This window comes from Lathamus discolor, chromosome 4, assembly GCF_037157495.1.
Source record: "Lathamus discolor isolate bLatDis1 chromosome 4, bLatDis1.hap1, whole genome shotgun sequence".
NCBI lineage: Eukaryota > Metazoa > Chordata > Aves > Psittaciformes > Psittacidae > Lathamus > Lathamus discolor.
Window position 1 is genome coordinate 102,886,675 of NC_088887.1, and position 16,276 is coordinate 102,902,950.

At 43.5% G+C, this 16,276-nt stretch overlaps 1 protein-coding gene across 3 annotated transcripts; it reads right to left on the minus strand.

Moving 5' to 3' along the window:
- Positions 1-277: 277 nt before the first annotated feature.
- On the minus strand, positions 278-16,265 carry SERTM1 (serine rich and transmembrane domain containing 1). 3 transcript variants are annotated; one of them, XM_065675850.1, is made up of 3 exons: positions 16,206-16,265; positions 8,830-8,928; positions 278-1,425 (listed from the first exon to the last, which is right to left on the minus strand). In XM_065675850.1, exon 3 carries the CDS (start codon positions 1,238-1,240, stop codon positions 917-919), a length of 324 nt encoding a protein of 107 aa, XP_065531922.1. In that variant the 5' UTR covers positions 1,241-1,425; positions 8,830-8,928; positions 16,206-16,265; the 3' UTR covers positions 278-916. The 3 variants fall into 3 exon arrangements, with proteins under 3 accessions (XP_065531922.1, XP_065531921.1, XP_065531923.1); XM_065675849.1 differs by lacking the exon at positions 16,206-16,265 and adding an exon at positions 15,850-15,954; XM_065675851.1 differs by lacking the exons at positions 8,830-8,928; positions 16,206-16,265 and adding an exon at positions 15,850-15,928.
- Between the last annotated feature and the right edge of the window lie 11 nt (positions 16,266-16,276).

The following is a 16,276-nucleotide window of genomic DNA, read 5'->3' on the forward strand; positions in this document are numbered from 1 at the left end:
AGCATAAAGGACAGTTTAGGAGCTATTCAGTTGCTAGCTGTAGGTGTCATATGCAGACCTTTTAAAAGAAAGCACTGGTTTGTACTGGTATCCAGTAAGAAGAAGCTACAGACTCAGTGAAAGATTGTGAAGGAGTTGTGTGATATTTACGATTCAGCAGCAAAAGCTGCCCCCTGGAGGAACAAGTCATTAAGCAAATGATACACAGCAGGGTCCAAGAATACCTCCACACATTCAGCAGTCAGCATCATTATTGCAGTTGCTTTACTAAGTTAACCAGAGATTCAGAAACTGAAATACAGAGACTTTATACACAACGAGTTAGGAGTATGAATAAACAAAAGCAACATTCAAGAAATGGATTTTATAAACATCAATAAATACTGTAAAAGACTTGAAAATTAAAAACCAAACTAAACAAATACCAACAACTTTAAATTGTCCTAATATTTATAATTTAAGCAGTGTTTTTTTCTTATACTTCTGCAATAGGGATTTCATCCAGAAGTCCTTATCTAATTAAAAAAGGAAAAAGAAAAGTAGTGACCATGTTACTGACACAAAAAGAGGGAAGGGGGTCACAACTACAGCAGAAAAATTACATATTCAGTTAGAACTGATTACAATTTGGCAGGAATACTTTTAATGAACACCGTATATGTGTGAGAAAAAGACAGCATCACTATTGCAGGCATAAAATGATGAACAAATGTCATTATCCATTGTCCAGAATGAAAAAAAAAAAAACATTAGTAAGAGGGGAAATGCACACTAGAAAAGGAAAGAAAAAAACCCTATGGAAACTTTGAGAGCCACCTCCTCATAATAGTCTTCTAAGGCAAATGTTGCATGCACTACCTTCCCAAGAAACTGGGCAAAGCTCTTCCATTCACTGCATGTTTCCTTCCATTTAGTTTCACGAAGAAAGGTTTGAGAGAGCAGAGCGCTGGGAAGAAATACTACAAACCTCTAAATTAGTGAAAGAGCTTCCAGCATCACTATTATATTCTGGGTAGGAGGAACTGGAAGAAATTATGTTTTTCAGCCTCTGAAGTGCAATGATCAATAGCAAAAGGAGAAAAGCTAAGAGACTAAGGAATATTGAAACATAGACATAGACATTGGATAAACGGCCAGGTGATGAATCCACTGAAGTTGAAAGGGATGTGGGATATAGTTCCAGAAAAGTCCCATTTTCCATGTTTCCTACAAATCCAGATGAAGGGTCGGGTTCTGACATTTTTGGGTTTGTGTTTCAAAAATCACAACAGATCTTGGATTCAAAGGTAGTTTTAGCAGCATAACAAAGGGTTTCCTTTAGGCGACCATTTGTCCATCACTACAAAGAGATGGCAAGTCAGCCAGTGACCAGATTTATCCTTTACTGCTCCAGTCCAGGACAATGTGCGATTGTATCCTTCAGACCTGCAAGGGAGAGAAAACACAAAATAAAAAACCAAGATTAACTTACTAGCAGATCATGTGATTTAATGTGTATCTGATACAATCTAGTTTTTAAGTTACAAATTATTCCTTAGCATTAAGCTACAATTCTTAAAGCATTAGGTAACAACTATCTTTATATCTCTGTTTTCCAAAATGCAGGGATTAGGAGAAATCCTGCCCATCAAGGAATTAAAATTCCCCACCACAAGTTGTTTAACTGAGGAATGGCACAATAAAAATGTACATTATAGGGGACAGACATATAGGGATCCAAATCTATCTAGTGGAAAAAACCTAGTCAAGGAACGAAAACTCCCTTTGGCACTGAACAGCTGCCTTTCTAATGATTATATTTACACCGGGCTTCTCAACCTAGCTGAGCAAGGCTGATCAACACCATGATGAATGACAAATCTGTTAGCCACTTACTCTGTACTGTCTTGCCAGAGGTACCCAGAATGAGAAAATCTGCCAGACCTGCTTTCTTGCCATATATTTACAAAATTGATCAAATGGTTTTAAAGATCAAAATACATCTTGCTGTAATGCTGCTGAGGGGATCTCAATGGCAGGCACGTTTCAACAAAGTGTTGCAGCTGCTGAGACCTAAATCCCAAGGGAATGGACAGCCCTGGCAGCTCAACACGTGCAAGGGGACTACCTACGGGCAGTAAATAGGGAAGAGATCCCATCTGTGAAAAAGTTTTGCCTCCAGCCACTTTGTGTCAGGATCTGGAAGCTCAGGTGCTGGCAAAGGTCAGAGTAGCACAGGACAAGCAGATCATGGTATACTAAGCTGCTTTGTGTTTTGTTTAAAAATGTAGTCAGTCCCCAGGTGCAGTCTGGAAGTGTAGGAGAAGGCTTGATGATGGGGAACTGCTTGTAAAAAGCTGACATGCTGTAGCTGAATTACATGGTGCAACCCCTTGCCTTTGTTTTGATAGAAAACAGATAATGCAAGGTGCAAGTGGGTAGGAAATGAAGCTAATTTTCTGCATATAATCATCCACATACAATCTTTCAATCCATCCATCCATGGCCAACCTCTAACTGCAGATACTCAGGCACCACAGGGAAAGGCAGTGAGCTTTCCTCCTACAAGGAAGACAATACCATTCCCAGTGTGGGCCCTCTCATCCTGATGTTGCTTTCAGCCTCATCCTGTGGTCCCAGTTCAATACAATTGTCTCTAACTCACTGTTAGAAGCTTTGAGGAAAATCCCACTGATTTTTATGTTGATAGAGAAAGCAAACTGTGTCAGCATCGGCCAGAGACAAAATCAGGCCCTTCGAAGTAATGATGTGACAGTCTGGGGTCTCTCCTTGTGTGTCATGCAACTGCTCAAGTATCTCTCTGTGTTTCCATGAGTTTCTCAGCACTGTTCCTGGCAATGGTCTGCTTACAATTTTTCCTTTAAACATGCTACCTCTGCTAACTCAGTAAAGTACTTCTTTCTTCAAGAGGGTGACACCTTTTGACATATGATGTAACTATAAAAGCCCCAACCTGAACTCAAGATGCTTAAGAAGGATAAGGTACTTTTCTGCTGGTGCTGTTTCTCCTCTGCGAACACAAAAGCCTTGGAGACACCCTGCGAAAAAAACTAAGAAGTTTGCTTTGCAGCCACTGAAGTTGCATAGCTATCCACTGTACTTTTGCACTGTAATTTGAATTTAGGACGTTATGCTATATGTCACAAAAAGCCGAAAGTGCCTGAGGAAACAAGGACTACATTAAGTGGTATGAAGAACCTGATTCTACACTTTTAAACCCCACTTTTACTTTCTATACCTCAGAACTACATCTATACTACTACATAAAACAGGTCAAGGCTATTTTCTGATCTTGAGGACAACCTGTGCTGCATTAAGATGACTAAACTCCCTTTTATCCCCCTGGACAGGCTGGCCAAATCATGTCTGCCTTTAGGAATGAATAATGTCCAGTCGTAACCCCAGATATGTTCAGGCATTGCTTGGAGGATGCTTGCTGGCCAAAACCATGCCAGGAGGTGTGCTTGCTAATTCAACAGGAGAGATGAAGACAGACAGGCTTATGCCTTGGCCTGGATTAATTTACTAGCACATACCCATCTGTAACGTTCTCATGGAGAAAAGGTTAGATTCCAGATGTTGTTTCTATTTTTTATTAATTGCATTGATTGTTTTACTGTGGAGCTTTTGGTTAATCAACCACCCCAATAGCCTACAAGACATGCAGGAGTACAAAACTGCATCTACAAATACCAGATAAAAAAATTCTTACTCTTGTGGTAACTCATACTGACGCAGAAAAATATACTAAACCAAAACCATTTTATAACCCTAATAGTATTTAGCCCCACAAGAAACAGTATTTATTGTACCTTGTGAAATAAGTCACAACAGACTGAACAAAGAGATCCTTACGAGATTATGTTCCTTTTGAACTGTCTTTAGTTCAGTGACCCAAAATTAACTAATGGAACAATACGTGTTCATTTCATGTTCTGGAAGTAGTTAAGTGCATTATAGCTAATTTATCCTTTCTAAAAGATAAGCTTTGATACAGAAGATGCTTATCCTTGATTACTCATCATAATGAAAAGCAGATCCATTATTAACTGAATTGCTCTATAATAACTTAAGGAATTAATTCACATAAATTCTTTAACATGGCAGAAGTTAAAAGCCTTTAAATTCTTCACAAATTTGAAATCTGCTAAGTTCTCTTTTTCCCATTAACAGTTTTGGCCCTGGTACAAGGAAGAGCTTCGGCGTGGGTCTTTCTTTGAAGTCAGTGGGAAATTCATGGTCTTAAATAGAACTAATCAGAACCTCACAGTTAAGCAGAGATGTGTTTTGCTAGATGAGAGCCTTTATAGGTCTTACAATGTCAACAGGGCTATTTTTAACCAAGTATTTTGTATTGAGAATAGAGACACTAAAACTCTGATTCCAAATGACTGTGGTCCAGATCCTAGTTGCCTCACTCCAGTGTGTACTGACGTGAGGTGTAAATGAATCTCACCACAAAATGTAGCTTCAGCTAAAGTGGCTCTTAGGGTAATATTTTAAGGAAGATGAAAAAAAAAAATCTGTGATGTTTTAATCACACATCTAAAAATACGGACCTAAAGTGTAAGGTCCTACTCATTTTAAGGCTTTTTCACCAACCATCTGTACCCTGTTGGAGTAAACAGCAAAATCATAGAGTGTGAACATATCTGGTCCTGACATCTGAGTAGTATTCATAGGGAAGGTACAAAACACATACAGAAATAAAATGGATCTGATCGTGATGATGTTCCCTGGTGCTGTTCCAACACCTCAATCCTGATGGAGAGCAGCCAGGATAGATCAGCCAGTGACGTGGGGTAAGGGTGCAAATGCTATTCTGAACCAAAATTCCACTACAATGTCCTAGGGCTGCATCAGCCTCTGCCATGCTGCAAATCAGACCTCTCAGCTTTTAAGAGTGGGACCCACAAGTAGGTTTGTTCAGTGGACCATTGCTATTCTTTGGCTCAGGTTCCTGCTTCTGCTGGGAGAAGGCAAGTAGCATGAACCATTTACCTCTCTTATCCTAATCCTCCCAAAGGAATATCCCCCAACAAAGCCAGGTGTCAGCTTCACCCTCTTTTTTGGCAATTGGTTTTGTGCACTTCTGAAAACTAAACAGAACAACATCATAACATCTAGCCCAAACCTGGTACCAAAAAATGACTGGGAATTTTGTCACTAACTTCTAAGTATAATGGCAAAACAAAGTGGCTAACTACAATAAACCCCTTGTCTTTCTAGGAGCCGTAAAGTGATCAAGGAATTCAACTGAGGAGTCAAAGCTTTCAAATTCTGTAGTAGTCTGTACCTTTCACTCATCTGTTTTTGGAAAGCTGAATTGGTTTAAGGCAAAGACTGAATTTAAAGTGCTGTTGTGAAATGACTGGAGGTGAAGTCTGACGGGAGAAGGCTTCCCAAATAGCCAGTCCTGCAAACACTTGGGACAGGAGAACTGGGACCTGTCTGCTGGGGGACTCAGATTTTGTGGTGTAGCTGGATCTGCATTAGAGAGCTGGATCTTTCTCAGAGATACCTCTGCAATCCCAAGACAGGGATGCACAACTTGAGACTTCCTGAGTTAAGTCCAACCCCACTGCTGAAAGTCCCAGTCATGACCTGCCTTTCTGACACTGGATGAGTTTTCTTGCTGCTGTTATTCCATTATGCAGCCTTGCTGCTCTGATGGGCAAACTGCTTAGAAAGATTCACACACTTCAGTAAAACAACTCACTGTATCAAGGCGGCACAGACTACACCTCCACACTCTGACAGGTTTAGATGTGCACAAGCGCAAACCCTTGTTCTGCTTCTTTAGTCCCCAAATATGACAGCTGGCACACAAGGAGAGGCCCTGCTATACACATGGTGTCATTTGTACATCCTCACTTTTCTACCAGAACCACTATTGTATTTTCTTCCGGCTGTGCATTGTTCCTCCATTCATGTCCTCAGTATAAATCAGCTTTCACAGGTGAGGACAACCACCCTTACTCCAAGGGCAGGGCTACCTAGAAGATAGTGTAGACAGCCTCAGTTAGAGTTTTTCATTTTCTCTTTTATCCTATGTAAGTAGGAGACAGGCAAACTGACATTCACCAAAAGCAGGTCAAACTGGTAAGGGATTAAGTGAGCCATCACTACATAAGAGGTAAATCCCAGGTAATGGGTAGTATCAGTCTGGGTAGCCATGCCAAAGTTATCCACTATCTGAAACTTTGATAGCACCTGTTATAAAACCTATTTTTTTCCGAAAATGGAAATGTGCTCAGGAGCAGAGACCTCATCAATTAGCATATGCCCTAGGTGCCAAATTATATGTAGTATATATAATTCAATCTTGAGCATTGCTGAGACACTAGTCATCTTCCAGTTCATCTTAAGGTGAATGATAAATGAGACTTCAGCACTCTCCAGAATGGCATGTAGTAAACAGAGAGCTTTTTCATAGTCCCAATGTCATAAATCCTTTACCATCCAGTTGCCTGTATTGTATTTCTCTGCACATCTTGATCCAACAACTATTTCTCCAGGCTCAATGAACTATAACTTAATATTGCATACTCACAACCACTGAAGCCCTAAAAATTGAGAAACAGGAAGCACAGGCAAATCTGGTTCATTTTCTTCAAAATTCATCAGCCAAAGAGAAGCACTTTGCTTTCTTGGTTCTTCCTGGCTTTTGTGACTACCAGCTGAGAAATACTTTGACTGTTTCAGAGGTTTCAAAATGTTCAGGCAGAGACAAATTGACACCAAAGAAAATCGGCATTTTTATGCTACACAAACTAACATTTTTGTCACAGTCTCCCATCAACTCTTTCTTTACAAGGAGGAGGTATTCTAAAAAGCCCTTATTGTAAACAACTCCTTACAGAGGAGAGCTTAACTTGCCTTTACCATAGGTACAATAGTGAGGTCCTTTATCCCATGAAACATCAATATGCTGTTAACTGACTCTGTCTTCCTTTCCTAATAACGTAAAACCCTTTTGTCTATTTCAGCCCCAATGTACACAGAAAGGCAGAGGATGAGTGCGGCAGAAGGATTAGATTTCTATCATCTTCAAAACAGAGGTTTTGTTAAAATAACCCCCTTTTCTTCTGCAGGGCAGAGAGTTGCTCACTGACCCATTGCAGGACAGCTGAAGAAACTCGCCCATGTCAGATGTCTGTGGATCCTGGCAGAAGGAACCTCTGGCCATGAGGCTTCATCATCTTGCACACACTGTCCTCCCATGGAGCCAGTTCCCATGCTTGCATGTGTCCCAGGGGACATGGAGATGAGGGTGAAAGAAGCATACCCACACTAATGAAACAGTGTGACCTCAATGGAAGACTTCGGACTGTCCCTCTGATGGGGAGGATCTGGTGGTTAGCAGATCCAAATGGAACTAAAATTACTGGCCATTAATCTAGCTAGGAAATGAATAGGATAAGGAGAGGAGTTGCAAGATGGTAGTCTTGGGTCTGTGCTAAAACAGAGGCAGACAGCTCTTTGATTTGAGTAGGAGAGGGGAGGCAGAGGACATTTGTTAAAGCTGACACCAATTGTTAAAGAACTCACAAGTGTGTTCTCTGCTTTCTTTTGCCCTTTTGGAAAGTTAAAGCCAAGAGTGAGCAGACAATGATATCATCCCTTACGACTTGAAAGCAAAACAACCTCTCTTTATTCAGCACCAGGGCAGGACAAGCATGAGGAGGATTATGCAGGTTTCCAGCCAGTACAGTGATGCCAGTTCCAGGATGAAACCTCATCCCTAAAAGTGTGTCACTCCCCAGATTCTGTTACCAGTGATTACTTCCAAAAGGTGGCAACAAGTTTTCACTAGGTCTATTAAAAAGATTAAAATATCTCATGACCCTTGTTAATGCAATATATGTACAAAGGCCAGTGAGCTCCTGGTTTAATTCTTTCATCTTCATCCTCACCACCTTCATTTCCTGTGTTTATTTCCTGTAACATATAGGACTATATCACCACATAATGTTCTTCCAGTTAATATGTAACACAAAGCATTTAATGCCAATAAAAATATATTTGCATGCTCATACTAAAGGACTGAATGAACGTTATATATACGGAATTCTTCAGCCTTGAAAAACAATTTGCTCTAGACTGGAAAAATGTAGCAATTTAACATCATGCAACTAAATTAGTCAGTAAATCTAGGCAAAAAAAAGTTAGCAACATTTTATTCCATTGAAAACACAGGTAGCAAAGGCAAAGAATGTTCATTTGGAGTTTAGCAAGAATATGATCCTTAATTCTTATTCTTGTATGTATGCCTTTAGCAATCAAAAGGCACAAGTAAGTAGGATGCTTCTTTTTCCTGTTACAGATGGAACCTCCAGGAGCAGAGAATCCCTTCACCACTCTGCCTGGGAAACAGAACCAGTCACCAACTGACTTAATAAAATAGCACACTCAAGGAAAAGGAAAAACTATTTCCTGCCACAAGCAAAGTCCTCCTTTAATGTATGGTCTAATTTCATTTTTTTTTAATTATGATTTTATGTGATTTAAATTTATGACTTTCAACATCTAAGACGACAAGTGCCCAGATGGCTTGGTTGCAGGTGAAAATCAAGTCCTATTTTATTTAGGGTTTTGTGTGGGGTTGCGAAAAGGAAATTCGCAAAGCCATAAGGATACTTAGATTAATTCAGATAGGCTCAAATGCTTTTATCATTTACATTTCCCATGAATCTGCAGATTACAGAGTTATTTATATCAATGTAAAGCAAAGCCATCATAACCTGGGATCAGATCCAGAGCCCGTCAGTTGAACTGCTCTTTAAAAGTAAGATAAAAGCAAGCAAGGAGAATGAATAAAATACTTACAAGCAGGAATATATGGGGATGAAAGCCAAGTGTCCAATGTGCAGGATGTGATTAGTTATCACGCCCAAATCTAAAAGGACTGCATACGGAGAAAAGCCCCTATAAAAAAGCAAATCAAAGCTGAAGAGTTTAGTAATAATGACATTGAGAAATAAAACAGGGAGGAAAAGTGCAGAATTTTGACTCCTCTCTATGCCAGAAGTTTCAGAAAAAAAAAAAAAAAATGACTGGAATCCTGGCTTCTGTTTTATTTCTGCTAGACACATCCTTCTTCGGTCCAGTTACAGCACTGCATGTATAACATCAAAACCATGATCCTGATCTCTGCTCTACAACCATGCTCTGGTTCAACACCTGCCTCCTCCTCTTTTGCAGAGTGCTCCAGGACCAAGACAGCCTGTTGTCCCCTGACACCTCTTTAAGCACCAGAGCACTGTATCTGCAGTCTAATCCATTTCACATTATCCCCTACAGACTCCTACCAGGAATCAGTCTTTCTGGATTACAGACTACTATTTATTTATTCTCTTTATTTCAGACAATCTGCAGTTCAAGTTCACCTACCTGAAATCCCCAAACTGAATACTGTATACACACAAGGAAAGCTAGCAGAATTTTGTGTGCTACATTCATTCAATACCTAAAACAAAATGTGGCCCCTGAACTGTTTTTAATAAAACAAATTAAATTGATTGTATATGAAGAAACAATCCCAGATGATGCAGATTAAAGCAAAAGTAGGGCCACTTTCAGAAAGATCCTCCCCTCTGGGAAGGAAAAGACGCTTGCACAATCATCACACATCTCAGAGCTCTCCCCTTTCAGCACGTTTGGTTTGAACTGCATTAGAGAAGCAGACCTCTGGGGATGAATGTTAATGCATTGTTGTACTGCTTTCATGCCTTCAATCACTGAATCGCTTATGGTTTAAGCCTGTGCAAGTTCAATAAAGAAAATTATCTAGTGCAGCTGTTAAAAGTCAGCATTGTTGAAATCCAAATGTTATGATAACATTGATGATACTACTGTTCCACCCAAAGGGAGTTAGGCAGCTTCCTGATCACCTCCCCATGCAGAAGGAGAGGTGGGGGGGCTGCAGGTGAACCCAAAGTCAGCTTCCTCAGGGATGGACGCAGCACATCCTCTGGATGCAAGGGCATGCACCCTGTCACCTTGCCCAGAAGCACACAGGCTGAGGCAGGCGGTGGTACTGGAATGGAGAGGGGAATGCAACAGTCCCCAGCTACCTTTTCTCTGGCAAATCTGCCTCATGTAACAAACAGCTCAATCCGATGTCCCTCAGTTTTGTCTGCTTGTAGCAGAGACCCTTTCCCTTCTCTTTGTTTCTTTCAGAACAGCTCTCTGGGAGAAAGAGGCACAGATCTCTGCAACAGGGACTGTATATTCAAACAAGGCAAACAGAAAATATTTTGCTTCTTTTTCAAGCTCTCTTTTGTCTCTGCAGAATCTTCTTTATTCCTCTCCCTCCTAACACACAGAGCACTGCTCTTGCCTACTTAGCCTTTCATTCACTACAACAACACAATCCCCAGCAAGGCGAAGGGAACAGAGCCCACCAAATCTTGAGCTGATTAAACACGCTGGTGATGCAGTGAAAAACACAATACATCCTCAGGGCTCTTTAAATGTATGCATTCATATTCAAATGGCAAGCATACACGGTGAGATGGTGAGGTCTGAGCTTTTAATTACCTTTGAAGAACACAGAAATATTTGGACCAGAACATCAAGAAGATTAGCTACAGAGGACCCCTTGGCACACACATTTCTATGCCACAGTCCTTCATCCCTCTTGCACCAGTCTAATGCTCTTCACAGCTATTTTCATGGTCTCAGCTGCAGCAATAGCCTGCAGCTGAGGCTTGTGCTGACCATGTTCTGGCATAGCAGGATTTGGCCCCAACACTGTATTCACTCTCATCGCCAATAAGACATATGGGGAACAGGGACTTTTCTGTTCCCACTTTGTCTTGGGATATGAATGGGGAAAAGAGTCTCACTGATTTACATTTGGGACCTCAGATGGAGTAATGGGGCCCTCCTGGTCCTGCTTCTCATGGGAGTGTGAGTCTGCATCTCAGTCACTGAGGAAATCGGGCTCCTTGCTGTGCTAGTTTGCTAAAAATATTTATTTCACACTCGTGTTGAAAATTTCCTGTGAAAAAGTACAGGTTGCTGAAAAAAAACCCACCCCAAAACTCAAAAGCCCGCTCTGTGTTGTCCATAATGACAGGTCATATTCGATTTCTTGCTGTCCAGTCCCAAATTTATTCCTTTTATTCCCACTCTGATAACTTTTGTTCCTGCTGGCCACTCTCAGCCAAATTCAACCCCAGGCAGACACCTCAATGACAGTTGTGCTCCTAAAGTTTAATGACAGCAGATGATCAGGAAGAGGGGACACAAAGGTTCACACAGCCATTTGGTTCCCCCTAGTAGCTTTGGATCTCAGTAATTGACTTCTACAGCCAAAACAGCTGCTAAGATGTCACTGTCAAAGTAACAGACCATGGATGCCCAGCAGGAAAGGAGGTCCAGGGCAAGGCTAGCCAGGGAAGAGGGAGAAACCACTGAGTATCAGGATTCCTTCATTTCTGTGTTTTGTGGAACGATGTCTCGTTTGATTTCTTGCAACCCCAGATTTTAAAGTTTTGTTTGACTAGGAAATTTAGTGTCGGGTGGAACGGCTGTTTAACTAGAGATTTACTTTTTCACAGGGCAAAAAGAAAGGAAGGTAAAGAGAAAAATTCCGTTAAAGCCCATTTTCCTCAGTAGAATAAGTATATGAAAATATTTCAGCCACTTCTGTCTTGCCATGTCCTTTCATGGTTAAGTCACCCTATTCCTGCTATCCGTCCTTGCCAAGGCTGCAAGTGTCTGCCTGGAGCATCCCACCGACACTGATAAGGCTCTGAGGAAAAGATGCCCCCCAGCACGTGGCGGGGGGGGGGGGGGGGGGGGGGGGATGGGGATGCTGGGGGGATTGGTGATGCAATTAATCTCAGAACAAACAACAATTAAGCTTTGTTAGCTTCTGCCTGACATGGGCTCCCAATAACCACCTTTTGTATTCAATCAAGAAGACCAGCACTGGGTTCCACACTTGGGGTCAAACGAACACTGCAGTGGAGGGCTGTGTGCTGTGTCTGCCCTTCCTGAAGCTGCACGGACTTCTCATAGGGCAGTGCTCCAGCTTCTCCACATCCTTTTCTCAGAGTAAAATCTACCAGATAAAATATCAAGCCCCAGGGCAAGCAGTCCTTGTTATCAGAGCTTGCTTTCCTTCTCCATCTCACCCACAAGTGAAGCTAACAATTTGCAGGGTTCAGACCCTCAGGTTCAGCATCCCTTCAGGTAAAGGGGAAAAACCATCCGAAATATCAGGAACAGACCCCTTCACCTATGAGGAATACAGTTTTAGGACAAAATGTAGCTAAATCTGGAAGTGAATAGATTTAAGGTTGCTCTTGTCCCCTTCAGTGCTGTGGCACAGTGTCCTGCCCGGTGCCAGATGAGGTGGCTGTACGCAACAGCATAGCTGAGAGTCTCTGTCACTCAGAATGTCTGACAGCACATCCACCCTGTTTCGGGAGCCCTCCCTGTGGATATCAGCAAGGGGCTCTGCTGAACAGTAAGCGGCCCTTAACTTTGCTAGTCAATAGGGTTATTAGTCCTTAACTAATGAAGTTGTGACCCAGTAAGTGGAATCCAGAGTAATAAGAAAACACTTTCCTGTAATGAAATTCAGCTGAAATACTGGCTTCAATGTATTTTATAGAAATAAAGTATACGGTCCATATCAAACCCAAAAATGTCAAGCAGATTTCATGTTAACCTCCTTAGAAATCCTGACACAACATAAAGCCAGGACAGAATTTTGTGCGCTTGGTTCTGTTAATGCATCATCATGTTTCAGAAACCAAAAAAAACAGATGCAGTACCAGCTATGTACCATGAACTTAAATGTCAAAGGAATTTTAGGCAAAGATGTGCTATGACAGTAACTCTGCTTGCTGTTAACTCTGTTTCCCAACTCAGGTGCCTCAGCCTGCTTTACTAAGACAGACATAGGAAAACCTTCAATTCTCTTTCCTCTCTATGGTATAACAGAAAAGCTCTCTATCCTCACACCATCCCTTATTTTACAATGCAGGCTGAATGCTCTCCCTTGACAAAGAAACTGGCATTATCATATCTGTATTTGTGTGCATAATATTGTCATATTGTCACTGTTTGCAAAACAGTCTGCAATGACTTATGCAAAGGGACAACAGTCTTGCAAAGGGAGTTGCAGTGTAACGCTGTAACGTGTAAGCATAAGGGGGCAGGGTTGCACCTGAAATGCCAAAAAGAGCAAGTGAGGATAATGTAGATTATGGAAGAAGAGCTTCTGCTGGTGCTAGATAGTGTTCTGTGTGACACTGCCTCTCAGGTGTCCTTGCTTTAGAAGACACTGTTGTGCTTATATCCAGAGCTAGACTAACTCCAGTGACAGGGACGGTGGCAGCACGGGCAAGGGCTGGTCTCAGCACCTCACCAGACAGCTGCTGAAAGCATCACAGCAAAAGCAAATGTGCTGGGATATATCAAGGAAATTGATGAAATAATGGACAGGGTACCTCTACGAAGCTACAAGATGAAGCTCGGCGAAAGCTATAACCTTTGTGTTGAGGGAGACAGATGCTGAGAGAACAGGCTGATCAAAGCCCAGGGGTATGTCTTGGTAAAGCAGGAGAGGTGGTACATGACATATGGGGAGGCTATTGAGGACACTTGAAAGTGAAGTCTACGACTGACATGTCCGATTCAGGGGAGAAGGGGGAGCAGCAAAAGTGGGGAAATGCAGGCTAAAAGGTGGGCTTTTGCAGCAGCGCCGTGGATCAACTATGCCGTAACAGGATTTCCTCTGTGCAAACCAGGAAAAGGAGGTAACCACAGTCATGAAGACACAAGGGGAGGAGTGCTTGCAAGAGAGGAGAGGTAGAGGTGAAAATCTCTTGACTTTCTGGTATTTAAATTCCAAGTCTCAAACCTATCAGAAACACCAGATTTTTCAGTAACTCCTGGATGTACTCTATCATTGAGCTAATTCCTCTTTTGCGTAGATGGGGCTGGGAGGAAAACTGCACTGCTTCCTGCCTCAGATGGGGAATTTACAGAATACAATCTTTGATTGTGCTGCACCAGTATGAACCAAGATACTTGGCAGACACAAGCTATCCCAGTCAGCCTTTTGCATCTGAAAAGGTTAACAAAATGCAAGCAGCAATAGTTTCCTAAGCCAAATATATACATATACATACACCCACCTACTTGGTGATAGTACTAGAGTAGACTTGGATGCTGAAATAACCCAGAAGCCCTTCCCCTCATTTGAAGGTCCTATAGCATTTCTCTCCTGTTAACAGCAATACACACGTACTGGATACAGAAAGCAGCATTCTGCAGGCAGGCAAGCCTGCACAACAGAGCAGTGGAAAGCCAGGGAAACATGAGGGAGGCGGGGGTGACATTCTTAACCCTCCTTCAATCACTTCAGGTGATATGGATGACCCAGTCTGAGGATGAGGTGGGGAAGAAAGGCAGCCAGTACCCAGCTACAAGCATCTGCAACCACCCCTAAGGAGGAAAAGCCTTTCTAGGCTTTAGAGCAGGGAGAAGGAGGCTAGTGGTTTCAGGCTGCCTTTTGTTTCTGTCTGTTCAGGCACAAAAACATCAGAATGGGGCAAAATGACTGTAAAAAGCAAAATTACAAGGGAACAGACAACAGCCCTCCAACTGGATTACTTACCAGAATAAAACTACCAGCACTACATGCATCCTATATGGTCCAGGTTTTATAAATTTCTTCTATTTATCTTTCTCTCATTCTGCTATAATTACCCAAGAATTAAATTCAATAATACCCAGTGCGCATTCCTAATTGTCTTTGCTTACATAAATGTTAATCAGTGTGGCAAATGCTCAGCCCTTTACCACTATTTTCACAAATTCCCTCTAATTGTTTAGCATTTGCAAGCGTAAGAAGAGTTTGCTTCACTTGCTTTCTCTCCCAAACTTTATTACCTCTACTAAGAGCTGTAACAGCCTGCAGCTTTTAGCTAGACACAAAGAGTTTGGAAAGGGCACGTTTTTTTGCATCCACCCTGTTTTATTTTTCTACATTGTGCTGTCTAAGCTCAGCTCTTCTCCCAGTACACTGGATGGGCATTTACAGTTTATTTGCAGGGGGAGCAATTCCTTTCCTGTCATCTTCCCACAGACAATGCGAAAGAGCCCACGGCTGGCAATCTATGCTTATACCCACAGAGTCAGAGATGTACTTGCACAGTGACGACCCAACGGTCTGCAATACCAAACCCCCAGTCCGCAGCATCCTTCACACATGGAAATCGACCCGTGCCTCCCTTCTCTCGGCATCCCTCCCGCCAGAAGAACACCCCAGCCGCTGTCCCTACGCTCCCCTCTCTGCCTCCAGCACAAGCAGTTTCTCTGAAACGAGGAAGCGTTCAATTCCATCCAAGCACTCTGACGACCCACGAAGTCAATAAGGACAAAGGCTCTTTCCAAAAAGCATTTGGGAAGAAGCAAACACAGGCCTAACACACGCCTAGGTTAAAGGCATGTGAAAACCCAACGAATGCCCTTGGTCATACGGAGGACCGAGCACGGGGAGGAACCCCGCAGCAGTAGCAGCCTGAGGCACGGAGAGCAGGCGCTGCCCTCGGTAAGGCACCGCTCACACCGGGCACCGAGCGGAACCGGCGCCGGCGCTGTACAAAGGGCAGCGAGCAACAATTCTCAGCTGTCCGGCTCGGCGAGGCTCGACCGGACGAAGCGCACCGAGATTTCGGCAGGGGGAGAAAGAGCCCCCAAGCGCGGACCGGACCGGACCGTCTCTAAAAACAGAGGCGGCCAGACCGCTCCGGCACGCTTCGGCTTAAGCGGAACCGGCAGCGCGGCACCCTCCTGCCCGCGGACACCCCGCGCTCCGCTCACCGCGCCCGGCTCCGGCTGCAGCTCCGGCTCCGGCTCCCTCTCCCGTTCCCGCTACCAGGCTCTCGCCTCGGCTCCCCTCCTGCCGCTGTCCCGCGCGGCCCAAGCGGGAGCGCCGCCCACTGCCCTCCCCTCTCCCGTCCCCGCCACCGCCCGCCGGCCGCGGCCCCGACCCCTGCCGCGGGGCTGCGGCGCTGTGCGCGGGGGATGGGACCGGGCAGGGAGCTTCGCTCGTCCGCAGAGGGGCGAAATGCCTCCGCCCCGCTGGCACTGCGAGGATGGAAGTCACCGGGATTTACCGGGCGTCACACAGACCCGCGCTGGCACCCGGCTCTGGCCGCCCCACGGCTGTCCCATACCGGTGAACGGTGCCGCTCCCCAGGCTGGTCCATTTCCAAAGAGAGAGCATGCGGAGCCGACATGCAGCCGG

Coding starts and splice junctions, on each gene's coding strand:
- SERTM1 (XM_065675850.1), bottom strand. CDS start 1,240: ATGTCAGAACCCGACCCTTCATCTGGATTTGTAGGAAACATGGAAAAT.